Genomic DNA, 23,681 nt, shown 5'->3' with positions numbered 1-23,681 from the left:
TATTAGAACTGTTAAAAAAATGTTTTCCTATTACATTAGAACACAATCATCCAATAATAAAGCCTTTAAAATTGTAGCAGTAATAGCTCAGTACAATCCCTTCAGTACCTTTGAATAGAATGTGGGAGAAGTGCCAGCTCGTCTTAACTGTTTGAGTCTCACAGGTATGGCATTCAGGTTGTATTACAAATTTCACATTCAGGTTGCCTTTCTTCTTTCCAAAGTGACACCAGTTGGAAATAAGAACAAAAGATTTAAGGTCCAAATCCATAATGCATAAAATATCTAAAGGTACTGAGCAAGGGCATTTGTCTGGTTTGACAGTTGTAAGAGAATTCAAGCTGTTAGATAAAGGGAAATCAGTGGCTAAAAATGTAGAATTTTTGACAGTTGTAGTCTCTTCTATAAATACTAAAATAATATTTCAATAATTTTCAATATGACATAAGCGTTAAGAATTGGAAAACAAGAACATTGAATTTTCCTGTTCCAGTTTCACCCAAAAAATCCTAGGTTAAAAAAAAAGAGTCTAAATGCATTAATCCATAAATTTTACTTACCTGAGGTTCCAGAATTCGTTATATACAGGATACTAATAATGGAGGGTACAGAAAATGTTAGTAGAACAGTTAAGTTCCACATAAATGTATGTTGAGAAACCCTGTTTGTTCTCCACTATCTAGATTATTGAAGTCAGTATAATTTAAAAGTAAATAGAAAAGGTATTTCTACATTCCATTGTTTTTCTGTTTACATTCAGAACAGGCTGTCAGTTAAAAAGTTGAATAAAATAACACTAATCATTTATGACTGATAAATGAGAAGCTAAATAAGTGTATGCACCCGCAAATGTTTATTGAAATTGTTATAGAGCTCAATAGTGTCTTTTTATCAGAAAAAAAACCCTGCCAAATTTACTAAAATGATCATTAATATAAACATTTCTTATGAAATCTGAATTGCGAATGATGGCTTAAAGAAAGCAATTCACAGGAAGAGAAAAAATGCAATGCTGGATAACATGAATAATCTATTTGAATGTAATTATATTCTTCTTGTTTACTGGTAGATCATAAATAAGACTTGTTATTTTCAAATTCAGTCTGTCCTGAGAGACTGAATCTAATCAATCCCAACTGAACACAGTTCTCTAAGCTTGATTCCTCCCACATTTATACTGTCTTTCTTCCCTTTCAGGTTTCTGTAATTACTTTTGATCCATGATCAAATTTGTATCTTCCATTAGATCACCGAAAATAATGATGCTTCATCAGTCACAAATTTTGTGGTATTCATTTAAATATTTCCTATCTACAAAAGAAAGACATTTTAATCAATATTATAGTTTCCCATTTACTTAATTTATAAAGAAGCCTAAATAATATATATATACATACTTACACATATAGACCCACACACTATATATAATACCTATAGATGTGCATGTATATACATGTATATATACATACATACAAATATACAGCAAGAGAGAAATGTGACTTTGTAGACTGAATGACTCAAAGGGCCTGTGATGTTTTCCTGCTTGCTACTACTGCTGATGTCAGATTGTACCGTGACCTTACAAACAATGTGAATATCCTATCTCAAGAAACTCAAGCAGCACCTCTGGCAGAATGCTATTTTGGTGGTTGCTGTTCTTTTGACCCTCTGAAAATGAGGACAGTCTTAGTGTGATGGCATAAAGAGGACACAGGCATTCATGTGAGCTGTACAAAGCTGACTCAGTAGGAGTTCAGGAAAGAAAGCAGCGACGTGCTCAGACTGCTGCAACTCTGTAACCAAAGAAGTTCAGCTGTCCTCTGGCCCCAGGTGAGAAGAGCCAGGAGCTGGGCATCTGGACAGATGGAATCCCACTGGTTTTTGTCAGCTCCCAGCTGTCACACGTCTGGCAGCTCAGCAGCCAGCCTCCAAAGATCCTCTAGTGTAAAAGATAGGAAGCAGTGTAGAAAGCAGAAGTCAGTCCTGCTTTAGAGAGATTTTGCATGGAAGCTGAGTATGATTTTTCTATATATTTTTTTTTCCCTATAGCAATGGTCAGAAGAGATGCCCTTCTTCTCTCTTTGCAAATGATCTGCCAAAAGAAAAGAAGGCAGGAGCTGACCTTGGACAGCTTCCAGGTGCCCACCCAGGCACTTCCTCCCTCCTCAACAGTACAGGGGGAGAAAATATGAAAAACGAAATGGCTTGAGACAGAGAAGACTTAGCAATTTCCATCACTGGCAAAACAGATTCGACTTGGGGAAAATTAATATACTGTCAGTTAAAAATAGGGTAGGGTGGTGAAAAACAAATACAAAAGAAAAGAAACACTTTCTCTTCACCCCACTTTCTTCCTAGGTTCACTTTCACCCCTTCACTACTGACTCATCTACTTTCTCTTCTCTGACACTCCTTCCTCCTCATTCTTTTCCCTGTTTCAGTGTGAGTATTTGTCGTGGATGGCAGTCTTTCAGGATAATTCTCCTGCAGCATGGGGTCACCTCCAGGTCTGCAGGGAAACACCTATCCCACTGGGATCTCTCCCAGGGCCGCAGGCCCATCCCTGCTGGGGTCTCCCCTACCCTCCTCTCCTCCTCCCACTCTGCCCTCGGGGCTCACAGGGCTGTTTCTCACCAGGTTCCCCTCCCTCAGCCCTGGTTGCCGGGCAGCGTTTTGCCCTCCCTTGCCCAGGCTTTCCCCGGGGCTCTCTCCCTCCCACCCATGGGGGCCGCACCAGCAGACTGCCAGCATTGGGGGTACCTGCACTTGACACAACTATATTCTGATGTTTAGATGGGAAACTGCTTATTTTTCTTCCATTTCCCTGTGGCCATTCTCCGTCTTCTACTCTGGGTCATTGTAACTCCCTGTGTGTGTGGAGGGTTATATACCTAAAATATACCAAACCACATACAATATTGTGTTAGTAGACCCATACCAACAAGGATGCCTAGTGGCGTTCTGGTCCTTTGCGTTCTTTTCTGAAGGACTACCTCCATGAACCAGAGGTAGGAGTAGGTAAACAACATGGCTCTCTGCAGCTTTCAAACCCCTCAACAGTAGTGAAGAAAGATGTATTTCCATCTGTTTGGGTCTCCAAGCACACTTGTTACAATCTTGCTATTATTAGCCTTCATTTTGCTAAATCTATACGCACCCACTCTTCACATGTCCCTTTGTTATATAAAGAGGTCTAGCTTTCTTTCAGAGGCCTTTAAAAATATGAATGATTTATTGTTTTTTCCTATAACTTAATTCAACAAAGATTATATAAACACACTAGGTTTCTTGAATTAATTCGTTTTATGTTGCTCCTCTTCATATCAACTCATCTGACCCATATAACAATCTTCATCAGGGATGTTTTTCTCACTAAAACCTTGCTTAAACATGGCTTTTGGTATCTTTATACTTCCAGAAATTTCCTTGTTATATTCACCAGGTGTCTTTCTAAAAATGGTTGCAAAACTAAATTCCTTGTGGTTTCATTTTCTAGCATTCAATTTTCCCTTCTTATTTTTAGATGTTTTTATAGAACTTTCTTATATCCTTCAATCTTGAAGCCTTTTTTTATCTGTGCTTATTGCATCTCCCTCTTTTCTTTTGACATACTACAATTTGTGGTCAATTTACTTGAAATTTGTTTTCCTCTTTCTTTTCCAGGTCCCCTGATTCATTTTTACCATAGTTTTTTCAGTATATTTCCATAGATCTGATATCTTCCAGTGGTTTTACCAGTATCAGAATTTTCCTTTTGTCTTACTTTTTTCAAAAACTCTCAAAGTTTTACTATTTTTACTCTGGTAAGAGAAAGTTTTTGAACTGCAAATTGATATACAGTTTCTAAAGAGCTCTGCTTTTTTTTTTTTCCTTAATAGCACATTCTCTGTTCTGCAAATATATAATGTATTTTAAAAAAAATAAATTTACTTAAACAGTTGATGGAACTGATGCTCAAAGATGACCTAACAAGCAGAAAGATGAATTTTGTTGGAATAAGCAGACTATATAGAAAATTTGTTTCCACTTTGTAATCAGTTTTTTAGCGGCTAACAACCCTCGTGACTACTTAATTTCCTGACTGTTATCAAACAGTCCTTGGTTTTCCTGCAATTACTGCTTTACAGCATTGATAGCAAGAAGAAGCAACTTACTGTGGGTGTAACAGGGGTTTCCCATGGTTGACAGGTCTAAGAGGAAAAGATGGTGTTAGAAACCACATGTAAAACAGGATATATCGCATTAAAAAAGCAACCAATATTATCAGGAAATAATTTACAAACTGTGTAATATAATGCTTTCAATTCTACATACTCTTTTTAAACTACGAGTATGGACACTTGGCAAATCAGTTTATTTTCATCAGCCTAACACCAAAAACTGACTGTATTCATGGTCTCTAGTCAAGAAGTAAAATGGACTAGTGTTTTCTTCATTTAATTTTGTTGATATCTCCCAAGATTTATATGCTAATTACACGCATAATTAAAATATTCAAATAAATAACTACTCAAATAATTAAAATATTCATTCTTGAAAAATAAACAGTATTCTATGCTCGGATTATCAGTTTTGTTCGTTTTATAAGGTATTGTATATCATGTATGAAAATAGATTTAGAGAAAGACAAAATGCCAGTTGAGAAAACAAGGAAGCTGCTACATTAAAAGAAATACGATCCTTGCCTCATGAAGAAATTTATTGCTGTTTTCTGGATGGACAATAGAGAAGTTGGGAGTTAGTCATGCATTTGTTAAGGCAAACAGGAGTACATTGCAGTTGTTGATATTAAAGATGATCAGACCTGACAAAAGCTGTGATATGAAGAGAAATGGCTGTATTTGAAAGAATTGGAAGAGGAAAAACAAAAAGGGTTTAACGAATATGCCACAGGGAATGAGTAGTGTTAAAAATTAGATGTAATTCCATGGCTGAAAAATCAGTGCAATTTAAAATGATGGATAAGAAGTGAAGAAGAAAAATGACCTAGACTAAAGATTAATCTATTTTTGGAAGTTAAACTTAAGAACATAACTGAACATTCAAGCATGCATGCACAAAAATCCATCCATAAGTTCATTTTTTATTGCTGTGATATAAAAAAGTCCCAGTCTGAAATTAAGCAATAAATATGCCAAAATGTAATTTGTTTGGGAAATAATATTTTTCCTCTCTTAGATATAGAAACTTCAGTGAAAAATGCCACACATTCACTCACTTGACAGATAAACAAATGCTGATAAAGGGCTTGCCATTACTTTCCCAAAAATACCCACAATTTTTTGTAGGCATTGGACAAAACACTCAGCGGAAGTATTGAACTGACCTGATGTAGCTTACTCTGAGAATTGTGACACCTGATTCTCATCCCACTCTGAGGTGGTGCATCTCCAGAATATGCTATGTTTTATAAGAGTTGAAATATAATCTAACTGGCATTTTTCATCTCAGGAATCATATCAGTGTGTTTTGTTATAATAATAAATAGAAAATCATGTTTAGAAACAAATGCTTTAATTTTGAAATTTAATTTGAAACTTTAATTTCCCTATCAGAAATATGTGTTTGATAAAATAACTTTTTTATCATAAAAACAAAAAACTTCCTGCGAATTACTGTCCTAGGTTATGATTTGAACTTAAAATGATGAATCAGAGATGAAGAATAAAAACTACTTAGGCTACAGCTGAAACTATTTTTAGCAAGTTTTGTCCACATGTAGCTACAAAAATATAGGTGTACATGTACTACCACATGAAAGATAAAGATGTTCTTGTGGGAAAAACTTATATAGTACACTTTTTTGATATTTGTTCAGTTACTATATTGTTAAATCAATGTGTCTGAATATTGTTATTTTAATATTTTTAATATTTTTGATGAGACAGCTTTATCAAAAATCTAGATGTATGTGGGGTTTTTTTGTTTGTTTGCTTGTTTTTTTTCCTACAGCTTATTCAAACCATAAGTGCAGTAGACAAAGATGACCCTCTTGGTGGACAAAAATTTTTCTTCAGTTTAGCTGCTGTTAACCCTAACTTCACTGTTCAGGATAATGAAGGTAATATTCACGCCTGTTTCAAGGAAGGAGTTTTGTCTTTGCTGTCTCACTACATTTCTGAAATTTATTTGCTTTTGATGTCTATCAGTTGGTAGAGAAGCTGTGAAGTTGCTGCTAGCAAGAAAAATACTTTACCTGAATGTTTGAGGTTTAGGACTTCTACCTTTTTATCTGTTTAAGGGAGGTAAAAACGTGATAAAACAAATTATAAAGAAAATCAGTATAAGTGTTGTCTTGGGGTGAAAGAGACATGAAATGTATGACTAAAGGAGAAAAAAAAAGCTTTCAAAAATGCTGGCAAGTTGAGATTTTTCACTTTAGCCTTCTGTCACATAGTTCTGATTCCCTTGGCCTTCTCTTTTACTTCTTTCTGACCATTAATATAAATAATGGTTTTGAGAGCATAGCCACTTTGGCTTTTCTTTTGATCCTTTGTCAATCTGTCTTTATCAGAGAAAATTTTCAGAAGCTTCTGTTGGGAAAGGAGGACTATGCATTTTGGCCTTTTTTATAAGTATGACTAATTGAGAGGACTCTAGATTACAGAAGAAATAAATCAAGGGGAACATCGTATCAGTCTTCAAACGTGTTGCAGGCATAAAGGCAATGGGAATAATCCTGATGATTTCAGGAAGTAATAGGCTGCAAACAACAGCAGAAAAAAAGAATTCTAACACTAGGGAAGTGAAGACTTGAAATCAAATACTTTGGGTATCTTATAAAATCCCCAGCAGGAGAGGTATTTAAAGATCCATCAGATGCATAATTTTTGATGTTGAGTGAAAAAAAAAAGCATAAAAATACATAAAACCAATGGAGGGAAGCAATAAAGGAAAACTTTGTCTTTCACATCTTGAAGTCTATGAAAAATTTAATATTTTAAACAAATATTATATCCTGGTGACTAGGTCCTGAGTGTAGATAGGTATAGATCTTGCTCTTTATTTGCTATCTGCAATGATTTTCTTTCTTTTTGCACATGGGTTCTTTTCATTCAGCCTGAAGTTGGCTGTCAAGATAGCTAACCACTGAGCTGAAGCAATCCAAAAATACAGTGAAAATTAAATTTTCCTTTTAGTGGAGACTAAACATTTATTTTCTCTCTTTTGGACTAAAAATTTAACAACTCTGATGTTGGCTGACACTCTTGTGTTGTGGCTCTAACAATAGAAGAAGTAGTCTCCCTGTTATTCATTCCTTCTCTTCCTTTCCTTCCCTCTGGATGCTCAGTGAACAGCTTTTGATGCTGAAGCATACTGCACACAACTAAGATTTGTCTGCTACAGATACAGTTTAGTAAGTTCACTTCTCAAAAATGTGCAGGTAAATCTATTGTCTTTCACATTTTCTGAATTACTAAGACAATTTCTATTAAAAAAAATCTACTCCATGTGCTAAGGTACATAATTTATGGTTCTACAGTGTGTTGAAAATGTTTTCGTGTAGCAAATCTTATTCTGAGTTGACAGATAGCGTTCTCATGGATGTTGTCACAGGTGATCCATAGAAAGAATCTTTCAGAGTAGAGTGCTTGTTGAACTGTGTGAAGTGGAAGGTTACTTTTTCTCAGTTGGCTGCTGCATTTCAGGGCTTCAGCCCTGAACTATAACTATGTCACGCACCACATGCATTAATCTATAAAACATTTTAAGCTTTGAGAAATCCTCTTTTCAAATCACATGCAAAAGTGATGCAGAGGCACAGACACGCAGGCCAGATGTACCTAAAAAATTATAAATAGCTTTCTGATCAAATGGGAATGTTGTTAGAAAAAGAGAGCTATCACCATGATATCAGGAACTATTTCAAAGTGTAACTGCTGAGGTAAAATGTAGTGGATTGTATCTACTATAAATTATATGTTTTATGTTCATATAGTCTACAACAATATATTTTAATCAATCTAGATAACACTGCCAGAATTTTGACAAGACGGAATGGCTTTAGTCGACATGAAATAAGTACTTACCTTCTACCAGTGGTGATATCGGACAACGACTACCCGATCCAGAGCAGCACGGGCACGCTGACCATTCGAGTGTGTGCCTGCGACAGCCGGGGGAACATGCAGTCCTGCAGTGCTGAGGCCTTGCTCCTCCCTGCTGGCCTCAGCACAGGGGCACTGGTTGCCATTCTCCTCTGCATCATTATCCTGCTAGGTAAGAAAAGAAATGCATCTTCCCCCATCCAGGAACAAATATTTCAGGCCTGATTCATTTTACAAAGCTATGCAGGTTGATAAAATCAATGATCATGGATTTTGCAAGAATTTAAGTACAGCTTGAAATGAAAAGAGAAAGAACCAAAAGCAAACTCTGTTTTTCTGTTAACTGGACACTGTAAATAAGAATTCAAGTCTCAGACTGTTAAAACTATCAGTGTGCAAACAGAAGCTCATTTATGTTCTTTTGTTAAGTTGATCAAAAAAAGAAATATCAGAGGGGAGGAATAGTATAATCAAAAACTGCTTTCATGTCTTTCATTTAAAATTTTTCTTGAGGAAATGTCTCTATTTAATAAACTATCTAAAGTCAACATACAGTATATATTTCACACATAATAAGACAGTAAACTGTATTCTTTTATATTAAAGCACTGTCTATCTATAGGTTTCTGTGCTGTAATTAAAAAAAAAACCTCCATTTTGTGGTTTTCAGAATATCATTTAATGACCTATAATTCACCTCAAACCCAGTTTTTAACAGTGTACTTTGAGCTTGAAAAAGGGAAAATATCTTCAGAATAGGCCTGGCTATTTTAAAACCCATTACAGTTACAGAAGGAGCATGCAGACAAGCTTGCCGTCCTGTAAAGCAGAGCACACAATTGGTGTGCAAAATAACACTTTTTGATATAGACCTTACTGTGTTACCATGATACGGATAGAGGTGTTTATCCAGTCATCAGACAGAAATGAGTTGCTGAAATGTAGCTGAAACATAGTTCTTGTACCAGGTGGATTTACTGCTAAGAAATTGTTAAATAGAAATCTTTACCCATTCTTTGTTTCTCTCTTTAAGTTATAGTGGTGCTATTTGCTGCTCTAAAGAGGCAACGAAAGAAGGAGCCTTTGATCCTCTCTAAAGAGGACATCAGAGACAACATTGTGAGTTATAATGATGAAGGCGGTGGAGAGGAAGACACCCAAGCCTTTGATATTGGCACACTGAGGAATCCTGCAGCTATGGAAGATAAGAAGCTTCGACGAGACATTATCCCTGAAACATTATTTGTACCACGCAGGACTCCTTCGGCACCAGACAACACAGATGTCCGAGATTTCATTAACCAAAGGCTAAAAGAGCATGACACTGATCCTTCCGCACCACCGTATGACTCGCTTGCAACCTATGCCTATGAAGGAAACGATTCAATAGCTGAATCTTTGAGCTCCTTGGAGTCAGGTACTACTGAAGGAGACCAAAACTATGATTACCTCCGAGAATGGGGCCCTCGGTTTAATAAGCTAGCTGAGATGTACGGTGGAGGAGAAAGTGACAAAGACACTTCTTAACCTACAGTAGCTTCATTTTTTTTTTCCTTTGAGTGGAAGTAATTTTACAGACACCTTCTGCACTCAACAGTATTTAACATTCAGGAAATTTTTCCTGCCACTCAGCACAATGGTTTCCTTTTAAAATTTGTTTTAAACTTGTACATTAATGTCATTCATTCTTTCTAGTAGGATGCCACTTGGAATATATACAGCATTTTATTTAATCAACTTCCAAGAGCCAAAGCTATGGAAATTCAGTGTTGTCCATTTTAGTAAGTAAAATAAACAATATCTTACCTTCAGAAATTTGAACAGGGTGATAATCCCTTAAGCAACCTCATGTACAAGCCGCTTCTGTTAGGTACATGTCCTATCCCTGCAAGTGCAGCTTTTAAGATGGCAAAGAAGAAAAAATCCAATATGTCCTGTTCTGTACATTAAAATAAAACAAAATGTACACGTGGTGTTAATAAGTGTAATATGCAGCTGGTTTAAAAAAAAAAGTTTGTGCAACTTCATTTCATCAAATTCTATCTGCCAATGTTTTATATTTATATTTTTGTATTTATTTTTAAAAAATAAACCAGTTTTTACAACTATGTTGCTGCTTGCCTGCCTGTTCTGGCCATGAATTTCAAGCTTGAAGAGAACATGGAATTTCTCCGATAACAGCAAAGCCAACTGCTTGTACTTGTGTCCTGCAGTATTCACCATACATACCACACAGTCTGAAGTGCTTGTATTCACTGAGAGGATCAAGTTATAGACTTGTTTGTTTGCTCAAAAGCACTACTTCTTACAGTTTAATGTTTAAGAGAATTTTTTTTTTATTTTTGCACTCAACTAATCATATTCTAGACTAGAAGGATGAATTACTGTTTTGTTGCGACTTGAATTGCCTTATTTTAAAAACATGCTTGCACAACTAACCTATCCAGATACATAAAATTAGTTTCAAAATCTCAATTTATTTATTCTATAGTTCACCATTTTGAATCATAATTGTATCATTAGAGATGGTCTGTAACTGCAGTGGGTAAAGCTCCATTTTTCCAAAGACAAATCATTTGATGACAAACCACTGTGTGTTGTATCACAACCACCTAAGGATAACCTAATCTCCCTTAAAGCTGTCAGTCTGAAGACTGGGAAACTGTCAGTAAAACTAGCACAGCCCCCACTCAATTTACTGAGATTTAGGATATTTTGGAAAAGTCTAGTAAAAAGAAACCTGAGCAATGAGCCAACTGTAACCAAAATTATACTTTAGTTATCACAAAACTAAGGAGGTATCCAAAAACATTTTAAAATGTCTCTTTTCACTTTTCTCTTTCAATTTTTTGGTTACATAAATTTTATACTAAACAAACACTGCAATTTTGAAAGATTGCTGAGATTAAATAATTTCAGAGCAAAAGCAGGCTGTCATAAGGTCTGTATTAGTTACTGTGGGAGAAACACATTTGAAGGATAATCCCTCCTCTGTTTCGCTTTACTTGCTGGCTTAAAAAACAAGATATATTGTAAATATATTAGTCCTTTGAAAAGTGGAATGCTGCATTCTCATTTGGTTGCATATTTCAGTCTCCTTAATGGACTGATTAAACCCAATGAAGTTGAAAGCCGAATGCAGTACCATTATGCAAGCTATTTTGGTGCAATGGAGATCAAATTTTTATTGACTTGATATCAAGTTAAGCTATTTGATCTATTAAGAAATTGTGAATATAATGGATTTTTCCTCATTTCACTCAATAATATTTTCATTATCTAAGGATTTTTTATATTTCTTACTAGAAAATTATTCTGAAAATATTAAGAAACTCCTTACATGATCGGCATGACAAAGCTTTGCAGAAGTCTTACAGGTGATACAAATGGTTGATCTTCCTAATAATTATGTAGTGAATGGGACCTAATTTTTTTGCTTTCAAATCTCCATTACTCCTTCAATAACATGTAATAGGAAGAAATTAGCAAAGAATATTCATCCATTAAAATCATAAATAGGCAAAAGACACTATTTCAAAACTATTTTCTATCTACAGCAACACTGAGATCAGTGACACCCTAAGTGTTTAACCAAGTATGTAGTAGGACAGAAAATAAAATAGACTGTAAAGCAGCTGGGTTTTTACCTCTTTACTGAAACCAAAACTTTGCTTAAATAGGTCCAGACAACACTTTCAGATATAACTCTGTAAAAATCTCTGTTTTGTTTCCAGAAAGAAAAAACAAATGCACGTAGTTCCCTCATTCTTCATACTTATCAGCAAACGTCAAATAAGACTCTATTATTTTGATTTGCATTACAGTACTAATTTCCAAATAAAAACTACATAGAAATTTTTGTCGACCACTATGTTTAAGGAAGTTATTTTATAACTGTTCAGCAGAATCTGAGTCACATTGTGAAAGTATAAACAATATATAAACATAGTCGTAACATTATTATATAAGTAGTATAAATGAAAATTTCTTTTACTTGTTGCCATATCCTTGGAGATTTATTCCCCAGCACATTTTAGGAAAAGCTAAAACCCAAATTTCATTTCAGCACTTTAGATGTTACTCTGCATGTAGAATTTCACCGTACAAATAGATATACCATTTTACTGCACAATACACAATACTGCACAATACTTTCACATAGTGAAAGTGTGCACAGGAACATGAAGTCATCTGTGCAGACAAATAATTAGAAAGTCATAATTCATTGTCATATCTGATTTATTTTGGGACCTGTATCACTTGAGCAACTGATTCTGGTCCTTAATATTCCATGCAGTAACAGAATAGTCCACAATGTTCTCCAAGCTCTAATACACCATGGATGAGTCACAACATCTTAGTCAAGTGTGAGGCCATATAGGAAAAGATAAATGTCATGCGTATCATATGTCATGAAAAGCGAAAAGAAAGCAATCAAGGACACTATCACAATGGCTTCTTACAGTGTCAGAATAATGAGGAGTTGGAAAGTGAAACTCCCAGACAGTTTAAAATGGAGAAAATATAAAACAGGATACTTGCTTCCCAAGTAGCACCTCCTCAGCCTAGCCACATAAGATTGTATGAAACTTTACAAAGCATAACAACATGTAGTAAACAAGATCCCGATATTGTTTACTCTGAATGAATTTTCTATATGTTCTTAAGACAAAAATGTCACAGGACCATAGAAAACAAAGAAAATACATTAATATTGCATTTCAGGTGGAACTTACAAATTACTTACAAAGCAGACCTTCTGAATGTTTAAAAATTCATAATTGTATCAAAACTACTCCAGCCACTGGACCCCCAGGAGATAGTGAATTCTTAGAGTTTGTTGCAAGAAAAATTTTTTTTTTTTTTAAATGGATTTTATGGAGGCAGATGTGTACAAGACCCTATGTTAAAAACAACAGTGAAAAAAGTAGTATTTCATAGGGCCTTCAGGGAAAAGGTTGATAGTAGGAACTGTCTGAGCAGAGTAAAAAACCAAAGAGAGTAAAACAAGCCCCTAAACCAACAAAATCCTCACACTGCACATGGTCAGGTCAATATTCACCAGGTGCCAGATCCATATATGCAGATGTTTTTCACTCTTTCACTCTTATAAGGTATCTCATTTTCACAATTTGTCCTTCAATCATGTGTAATACTATTCCCAGGCCAAACTATTTATCAATTACATTACTGTCTGTCAAGAGTTTATACCTCATTCCTCTCACTCATTGTCCAGTGTGACTTTGTTGCCTTTGAATCAGAGGTTCTTATAATGATTTTTTAAAATTCTTCTTATTCTACATGTCACACAAAGTTGAAAGGAAGAGAACCACATTTGCTACATTATTCTCCTTCAACCCTGTTCTTATAATTTGATTCTACTGGGTTAACTACAAAAACACTTGTTACTGGCTACAGAGCTGCTTGTTATGCTAATCACAGAATCACAGAATATTCTGAGTTGGAAGGGTCCCACAAAGACCATCATGAATGATGGAGAAAATTAAATCCAGTCATTGCTCCGAGTTGCTTCAGACTGTTTAGCCCTTATTCATCAGAAATAAAATTTTTGATACTGTTCCTCTAGGTTTATCCATCATTTGAGAAAAAGTAAATACTCTCTTTTGGTACATCATTAAATACTGAAAAGAAAAATCAACTAACCTTTTAGGAAGCTACTTAGTAAAATACATCTGATATAGGAATATCAACAATAGAGTTTAGGTTTCCTTACTTTTTGTCAAATAAGTGAACTAGAAATCTGACAATAAAAGTTACCTGAAGCCTTCAAACACTATTACTCGAACAGCGCAGAAATCATCCAGCAGTAATCTGCTCACAGCAAGATGCGCAAGATGCTAAAACAATTTCATTTATTCATAACAGTGTTATCTATTATGTCCAAAACCATTACGTAAATAGCAAACATAAAGAGGTAATAGCAAATATAAGGAGACGTGAATACAATTTTTTGGGGGAACAAAATATCCTAGGCTTCTCTATTGTCTCTCCAGTTTTTCAGAGGCTTATTTAAATTCTATACTAATACAATTCAACTGACTGAAAAGTCATTTCTACATGACAGAAGATGTAAAATCTAGAAATAACAACATCAGAATTCATAAATACAATAAGCTGGCCAGACTTTTTTAAAATTCTTTTGTTTTTTCTTTTTCACAGCTATTGTTGTTTTCATTTTAAAGGAATATAATCAACCATGAGATCAAAATGACAGTATTTAAATCAACATTTTTTCTGAATAAGTTTATTTTTTTTTTAAAAAATAAAACATTTGACTTATGAGAAAATTCGTCAACCTTAGTGAACAATGAAAATTAAAAATCTATTTGAAAAGAAATATGAAATAGTCCATCTTTGATTTTTGACTACAAACCAGAGATCATTTATATTTTGAGCTTATACCTAGAAAAATAATTCTGTACATTTCCATTAACATTTGCAAAACAATATTTTGATTATTGATTAAGAATTGGAAGGAAAGCATTTTCTAAATACATTTGCACCCATGTTTAGGTACCGTGTGTGGAAACTTTGGGTAAAACTTTTTGAGAGAAGCAGAACAAATTCTAATTTATTATATTCACTAAAAGAATGGAGGGAAGTCAGCAGTTAAATCTAGAAAGTACCTTTTATGTTTCAAAGAGATGATAGGTTATAGGATGACAAAGTAACTTGACTTCCTGCTCTACAGTCACAGAAAGTGCAGTAAATACAAGAAATCAATTAATTAGTAATGCCTGAAAAGTTTTGGAGGCCATAACACTGTTGACAAACTTTAATTTACAGAGGGACGTTGTTGTATTTTATATAGGTGCAAAAAGAATATCTCCATCATAATGCACATCTCTATTATGTAACTCCCCACATGAATTTCATAATGGTAAACAATTACAGATGTACTGAATTTTTGAAATTTTGGCTGTTTTCTGGATAGTGTGGTAATCTGCTTATTCACAAGGATAGAAAGTCAGAAGATCTGACCACTTACACTTACATGCCATGAATTAAGACAGTCATAACTTTTACATATAAAGGAGGGAATTTCAGATTTCATAGGCTGTTTAGCTTTCCCACACGTTTGACAAGGTCTGTCATCAACACTCCTAAAGAAATTAGGCTGAAAAGTCTTCTCCTCAACAAAATACAGAAAATCAAATAGAGTAGATATTCAATGGTCCTAGTAGAGGAAGGACAGAAGTGGAATTCTTCATGATCTGATCTTCTGATCTGGAAAAGGAGATGACTAATAGGGTAAGACAGCTTATTTAAGATTGCTATTAGGACCAGTTAATAAAAAGGCCATTCAAAAGAATGTGAAGAGATGGTGTGATGCAACAGAGTTATTCACAAATGGGATCTTGTACTCATAATAGCTAATTTTGTGAAAACCTTGCCTCAGAATTAAGTAAATAAAGGAAATAATATACTAAGAATTATTAGAAAGAATAAAAAAATCCTATACTACTGACTATGCCCCTATATAGAAGGTTTTATTGCTGTCATTAGTATATTCTCCCCCAGACAAGATATTCTCCATCTAGCAAAGATAAAGAGGAAAAGGGATGATCAAAATGAGAAAATGGTTTCTTTATAAGGAATAATAAGGCAGACTAGCATTCTCTAGCTGACAAGAGATAGATATCTATGAAAACAAGGATGAGATGGAGGATCTACTATTCACTGTGCTTTTAATAATAGAAACAGGAATCTTCTAGTAAAAACAACAAATAGCAGGTTCAAAAAAAAGAAAAAGAGTTATTTTTCAGATACAAAAGACACTTAAGGTTGTGGAGTTACTTTCTGCAAGATTTTATAGATGCTAATTGCTTAAATACATTACAAAATTGTTGAAAGAAATGTTTCAAAAGCTCATCCATGTAAGTTATAATCATAAGAAGCCCTGGACTGTTTTATTGACAGTGATCATAAAAGTAACTTCTATATGTAAGTATCACTACATGCTTACTTTATGCTTACACTCTTCCTAACCACTCACAGCTGGCCACCATCAAAGACAGGCTCAATAAACCTTCTAGTGCAATGATGTTCTCATTTTTATGACATTCCCCCTGACATCAAAAACAAATCCCACCATATAATTCTCAATGCAAACAGATCAACAATCCTTGACATTCTTTCTATATATCTGCAACTACTGCTGAACCATCAGGGGATAATTTTCCAGAAAATGTTCTAACAGAAGCAGAAGCAGAAGAGAAGTAGATCGACAACATGATAGATGGTATTGATAGAAAAACTCTATTTCACCTGTACTCAGCTAAATTTCCCTTCATTACAGGTGTGTTTTAATATAGGGGGGTCAAAATACAAATTTATTCAAAAAAAGTATAGTGGGTACATTTTCAAGACATCGCTGGCATAACAGCTAACAAACACTAGATTGAATGTGACTAAATTTAAATTTTCATTGAAAATATTTCACTCCGTATAAAAGTCCATCAAACACAGTCAAGGATATAGAGTTAATTTAGCTGCCATAAACATCACTTTATTTAGTAACAGAAGTTGGTAAAATTTGTTCGTAACTCAGAGGCCAATGAAAACTATTACTGGAAGGAAACTGTTGTCCGTCTGTCTCTCCTCCAAATTACTCATGTTTGAGAAGCGTTGTTTCCTTGCTACTCTTTATCAATTCATTCAAGGCAAAATAGAATCTAAAGAAAATATTATTTCTAACATTGATATTCTATATATATGTACAGGTATGTATGTGTGTTCTAGATAAACATATGTACACGTGCAAAAAATATATGCATGAAAAGGGAAACAGACATTTCATTCCTATTAACAAGACACACGTTTAGAAATGTCACAGTAACCTTTTTAAATGACACTCCCAGCAGAGAAACTTCAGACAACTCCTATGCACAATTACACCAAAGATATATAAACCTTCCTGCATCAACATCTCAGAACAGCAACCTGAACAGCCTTGGTATAAATGAGACTGAAAAAAAGAAAAAAAGAAAATCATGAAGGTTTTCTTGTGACCTTTAATTATATCATTTGAAAAACAGTTCTTGTAAAAAAACGGTCCTTTGTAGCTAAGGGCTCAGTCTGGCCTTCTTCCATACTAGTGCACTGCTGAGAGAGAGAAAAAAACCTTCTTCCTTATTGCAAATTTCCTTATATTCCAAATATTATGATAACTCCTACTCTCCCCTATCGTAGTTCATCTTGTTCTATTTTCCTCAGTTACATACCAGCTGGACTTGTTTTGGGAATGGTTTGAGGCTACTGTATAATGACTATTTTGTGTAGAGATTTGCCTCATTTCATATCGAGATTGTCACTGGTAGTGAAAATGCTCCAAAAAACCTCCTTACACTTCCCAGGTAGCAGTTTTCTATTTCTACTTCAACTAGAGAGTCTTTAAATAAAATAAATATTAGTAATCATAACCTATATAATTTTGAATTTCTGAGCTCCAAGCTTGTATAATTTTGAATTTCTGAGCTCCAAGCTTGTGGCAAAACCATCAATCCTTAAGACCGTAAATTCACAGCTACATATCTCAGCTAGAAGGTGTTCTTATCCTTTAGTAGTTATTCTTCAGCTCTTATTTTAGAAGAAATTTAAATACACCTTTTAGGTCATAAGGATTTTTATGACTAAATTAGTTGCCAAACACTCATCTTCTATAGTGCTGAGCACAATAGGCATTCAGAGGAAAAAAAAAACAACAAAACCCCCAAAACCCAAACAATAACAAAAAAACCCAAACCAAAACAAACAAAACAAAACAAACAAAAAAACCCCACACAAAAACACAAACAAAAAACCCAAAAAAACCAAAACAAACCAAAAAACCCCCAAAAAACCAACAAAAAAACCCAAAACAAAACAAATAAAAAAAACCCAAAAAACCCAAAAAAACCAAAACAAAACAAAAAACCCCCAAAAAACCAACAAAAAAACCCCAAACAAAACAAATGAAAAAACCCCAAAAAACCCAAAAAAAACAAAACAAAACAAAAAACCCCCAAAAAACCAACATAAAAACCCAAAACAAAACAAATAAAAAACCCACAAAAAACCCAAACAAAAAACAAAATCAAAATTAAAAAAACCAAAAAAAACAAGAAAAAAAACGAAAACAAAACAAATTAAAAAAATAAACAAAAAAACCACAAAAAAACCCAAACAAAAACCAAAATCAAAACAAAAAAAACACACAAAAACCCCAAACAAAAAACAAAAACAAAACAAAAAAACCCAACCCTCTAAAAAACAAAACAAAAAACCAGAAAAAACCAAAATCAAAAACAAAAAAACAAAACAAAAAAACCAAACAAAAAACCCTAAAAAATACCCAAAGAAAAAAAAAAACACAAAAAACCCACCAAAAAAACAAACAAAAAAGAAAAACAAAAAAAAAACCAAACCAAAAAAACCTACCCCCCCAAAAAAACCAAAAAAAACCCAAAACAAAAAACCCCAAAAAACAAAACAAAAAAACCCACAAAAAAACCAAAAACAAAACCAAAAAAACAACAACAACAAAAAAAACCAAAAAACCAAAGCAAAACAAAAAAACCCACAAAACCAAAAAAAAACCACAAAAAAACCCAAAAAACACAAAAACAACAACAAAAATAAACCAACCCCCCAAAAAAACCAAAACAAAACAAACCCCAAAAAACCCACAAACAAACAAACAAAACAAACAAAAAAACAAAACCAAAAAATACCAAACCAAACCATAACAAACCAAAAAAACAAACAAAAAACCAAACAAAATATTAAAAAGCAGGCAAAAAACAACAACGACAAAACCAAAGCAAACAAAACCCAAAAAAATCCAGCAAACAAAAACCAAACAAAAAAACCACAGAAACAAACAAACAAAACAAACAAAAAGGAAAAACAAACAAAAACAAAACCCAAAACCAACCAACCAAACGAAAAAAAAAAAAACCAAACAAAAAACCCCGAAAAACCAAGCAAACCAAAAAGCCCAAAACAAAACATACAAAAAAACAAACAAAGCATAATACTTGATAGTCCACCCTAATCAGTATAAAGCAAATGAAATGTATGGTCACTCATTGGACAAGAACAATAATTACTTACCAACTGCAGGCCAGCTTTCTTTCACTAAAGAAAAAACCTGAACAAAACATATGATTAAAACTCACCCATAACACACACCTAAGAGAAAGAAAAAAGTGCAACCTCAATAACAACATATCCTGAGTTGTCTTTACAATTTTAATTTGCCTCTAATTATGTTAACTATAATACTGTTTTTGAGTATGATGCCCATTAGTATGTGATGAAATTAATCAGATTTTTTGTCTGAAGTTCCAGTTTTCCTGTATTGTAATGTATAAGGAACCATTTCATAAGTAAAATTTGCAAATGTGACTGTTCCAAGATTCCCTTGTAGTTTTAACATTTTTAAAAATTGGAGTGTATTTGAAATGTAAGGAAAACTAGTTTGCTTCTTTGTCTCATGTAAATAAGGGTCTACCAGATTATTCTTTTCTGAAAAGTAGAATCTTCTATTAATATTAATAAAACTTTGGAGTTCTTTGCTGCAATATAGCAGGATTTAAAAAAAGTACCCCAAACCTTCAAATATAAAACAAAAAAGGAAGCCTTGCTATCAGCAGAGACATAAAAGCAAATTCTGTTTCCTAAAATTCCAGTTCATAGGGTAAAAATAGGATTGAATAATAAATTGCAAGTATTCTTAAAATAGATTTAGCAATTTTGCTCTATTTATTCCTTTCTGACAGCACATTAAGAAACCCCCAGATAAAACTGTCTTGTTGTTGTCATTCTATTCATAGGTCTGACCAATAGTTATAGGCCTTCCCTCTACTCCTAAGAACTGTCAGGACAATATCAAATATATAATATGAAATTGCTTACGTAAAGTGTTGTAGTCTTATATATTTTATTCAGGAAACAACATTTTTGCAGATGTAAAACATGCTTGCAATCTGAAATGGTGTTTTTTAGCTAGAAAGCAAACAGTCCTCGATGCATCAGCATTCTAAATTCATATTTTTGTAGTTCCAGAGTGACAAACATACTTGATATGTCATTACAGAAGGATGTTAGTTCTTTCAACATCAAGTACAGCATTTTACAAAATAAGCAAAGCCCATCTATTCCTCCATAATGCCTCAACACTATTAAAATGAATGCCAGTAAACTTTACCGAAGGTGCCTCAAATTAGATTTGAGAGTAACATTAAAGAACTGTAACAGGAAGAACAAATGAAAACTTTCTCAAAGCTTTTTGTAAGGAATAAACAAAAAATCTCACAGAGCTTACAAGAATCTGAACAGTTAAGTTTCAGCTTTGTAGTTATTTGCCAACTTTGTCTATTTCAATGAAAACAAAATATTTCTGTGATTACATTGATTAATTAATGTAAGTAAAAGCAATAGTAATCAACAATCATGTGTGCAGATAAAGTCTGTTTAAGCCCACTGAAAATAACTCCTCCTGGTCACTGTCAGCTATTTATGCATTTCTAAGCCATTTAATGCGCAATTATCTTACATAAGATATTAAGAGAAAAAGCAATCCATGTTTAAAAGGAAAATGTCAGACAGGGGAGGGGAGCAGTCTAGTTTTTGCCTAACAACCAAATGCTGTGAAATGAATTAATATCAATTCATGCAGCCACTGATGGTTGAATATAATTCCTTCTTATTTCAAAAGTAGTGAAAGCTGAACAATGTTTTGTATTGATTTTTGTGCAGTGTTATAACAGGAAAAAGTACTAAAATAACGTAGCAATAAAACATTGTTTTGTCACTCGCAAAAATGGCTGATGTTTCCTTCTATCACTGGTTTCAGCTTTATTTCTTGCAGTGGATGTACCCCAAATAGATTCAGTTCAGTTCTGACAAGCATGAAAGAGTCATTCAAAGCCTAATTGAATGTTTTTCAGCCCTTGTCCCTTCTGGTGCCACTGCTGATGTTAAAGAAAGTAGAACCCTCAGTCAGAAGACAACTTTTATGTAATTTCAACAGCATCCAATTTGAGTTAATCAGGACCATTTACTTTATGACTTCTGAGTGCTTCATCTCTTCTGTAACTATAGTGGGTTTTATCATGCACAATCAAGGAAGTAGAACATGCAAATATAAAAAACATATGAACAAATAAAACCTTCTACTAAAATAGTTTCCGAGAAACCACTGTGTACAAGGTAAAAATCAACTTCTGAAATTCTACCATTCCCTTTTTTGTTTTTCAATACAGAAGAACAGTCATGGAGTTGAAAAACATTGGACTGTGGATTTTTCAATTGTCTTCTTCAGCAGAAATGGGAACTAATTAACCTGTGTTCTAGGCATGAGGGGGACTGAGTTTGAAAAGCTGTAAGAGATTCTACTGTTATGTCCTGGTGTACCTTTGAAGAGAAGCACCATTAATTCACTTTAGTGGTATCTATCGCAGGTGGATAAGGAGAATAACAAGAATAGGGAAAAGACAATAGAAGTCTGAAGTCTATGGCCCTTTCCTGATTCATACAATCAGAAGCAGTATAGCAATTGTTTTACTCTCAGAAAACTAAGACTGAAGATTACCTGTATCTCTGGCTGGCATTACTATGGCAGAAGTTGACCCATATCTCTTCTCTGCCTATTATTACTGTATTTCAGGGAAAATGTTACTATTAATATTTCATAATGTTTTTCAGAATCAAATCTAGATCTTAATACCACATCACTTCTATTACTTGATTCTAATATATTTGGTTACAGGCTACTATTATCTTAATCAGAAGGCTTCCGAAGAATGTCAAGAATAATACAAACGTGGTCCATTTTTTTATCTTTGCGGTTGCTCTTCCTGAAACTTATACATTTCAAAATTATCGCCCCTAAGCCACACAGGAGAGATTCAAGATACAACTGTTTATAACACATTCTATATGACCAAAGATTTCTGCCTTTCAGTAAGAAGTTCTGTATTTCTACTGTCTCTGCAAGATAAAATCTGTTTTTTCTGAAAATGCAAAAATCAGCATATTTCTGTTAAATCTTCTTGAGTATACTTAAATAGAAAGTCAAATATTCAGAAAGTAACAATGATATTCTTACAACATGAAAAAAATAAAGCTGCTTAAATGTCAGTTATTACGATATTGCCAAGAACTTGTATAAAACTGAACTTCCGAATCCCATGTTAACTGCATATCATGTTTTAGCACGACACATTTTAAAAGAGTACAGGAATATAAGAAATTATTTTTCACAATTAGTAGTATATGTCATAACATTTTCACAATATAGGTATATGATCCCTATCTGATAGAGAGAGCTCTGATAATCTCTCTCTATTGAAGCATATCTAGTTCGCATTTCAGCACATCATTAAAAGTATCAATTTCACAAAGATGGAATAGCTCAAGAAACATGTCATGTAAATTTATGACTACACAAGGCATACACACTATTATCTCACTAAGACATGTATAGGAAATGGCTCAGGAACTATGAATTAGAACATTTGAAATCTCTTCTGCAGACAAACTAATTTGACAAATACAAAATCAACAAATTAAAATTAATCATCATCACCAGCTGAGCAACTTTCTAATTATAACATTTTACTTCAACACAGTTTCATATGAGAAAAAAATTAGTTACTCAATAATAATGTTTATATTACCATATCCAAGCACTGTTATTGTACTCTTAATTAATTTAGTGAGGTTTTGCTTACAAATCAGTACATGGTGAAACATTTCTAGTCTTTTTCAGTAAAACTGATGTACCAGTTGATTAAAGTAAGCAAAGAAAAGAAATAAGATCACAGCCTAATCTAATGCTCTGTACTTGGAAATCAAAAGACTTTTTTTTTTTTTTTAAATGGACTTCAAATCCTCCTAGTTTGATTTATAGGTCTTTCATCTGCCTAACCCACTCCTCACCCACCTCCCCCCCATCCAGAGTGATGTTTTAAGCAGGAGCATATCATGCAAAAATGCTACCAATCTGCTTTCACCTTAATGTTTTGGGCTCAATTACACAATGATGGCATTAACTGATTCTGCATGAAAGATTATATTACTGTAATAATTGTTGTTTCAAATGTAGTATTTTAAGACTTTTATTTAAAATAGGACTAGATATCCTGCAGTAGTACTGCTAATGTAAAACATAAAGTACTAGGAAGAATTAAAATATTTCACATGATCATTAAGTGGTTTTACGTACAAAGGAAATATCTGTAAGAATATCCTTAAATTCTTTCTGTTGTTGTTTATATTAAAATAATATCATCTTCATAAAAAAATAATCTCATGTCCCACTGCCACACTGCATCTTTCAGTGAAATTCTATTAAAAAATCTCAATATATTTTACAAAACTTGTAAATATAGCAAAAAATTGTAGTTCTTTAGCATCTCTTCTGGGTTGAAGTCTCAGAATTGTTTTAGCTCTTTTCCAGCTGGTAATATCATCCTGTTCAAGACTGGGAGACTTTCTTGGTCATCCAGATCCTACACCTGATTCTTGAGAGTATGACTATTCATTCTTTCTATGGAAAACCTCTGGTAAGGTTCACTTAATGTATAAAGGACCTATATTGTTTTTTTTAATAACAAGGTATGAAGA

General features: G+C 33.7%; 1 protein-coding gene across 4 annotated transcripts in view; it reads left to right on the top strand.

Annotated features, from left to right (window-relative positions):
* CDH10 (cadherin 10) overlaps window positions 1-10,153 on the top strand; it is a 97,559-nt gene extending 87,406 nt beyond the window's left edge. For all 4 annotated transcript variants that reach the window (XM_029961406.1, XM_029961404.1, XM_008919461.2 and 1 more), the window contains exons 10-12: window positions 5,953-6,061; window positions 7,969-8,220; window positions 9,082-10,153. In XM_029961406.1, the coding sequence (XP_029817266.1) occupies window positions 5,953-6,061; window positions 7,969-8,220; window positions 9,082-9,575 (855 nt within the window). In that variant the 3' untranslated portion in view covers window positions 9,576-10,153. The remainder of the gene's footprint in view (window positions 1-5,952; window positions 6,062-7,968; window positions 8,221-9,081) is intronic.
* Window positions 10,154-23,681: the final 13,528 nt, after the last annotated feature.

The sequence above is a fragment of the Manacus vitellinus genome, unplaced genomic scaffold (assembly GCF_001715985.3).
Source record: "Manacus vitellinus isolate BGI_N305 unplaced genomic scaffold, ASM171598v3 scaffold_33_pilon, whole genome shotgun sequence".
Classification (NCBI taxonomy): Eukaryota; Metazoa; Chordata; class Aves; order Passeriformes; family Pipridae; genus Manacus; species Manacus vitellinus.
Note: the sequence above shows the minus strand (reverse complement) of the source record. Positions and strands in the feature narration are given on the sequence as shown.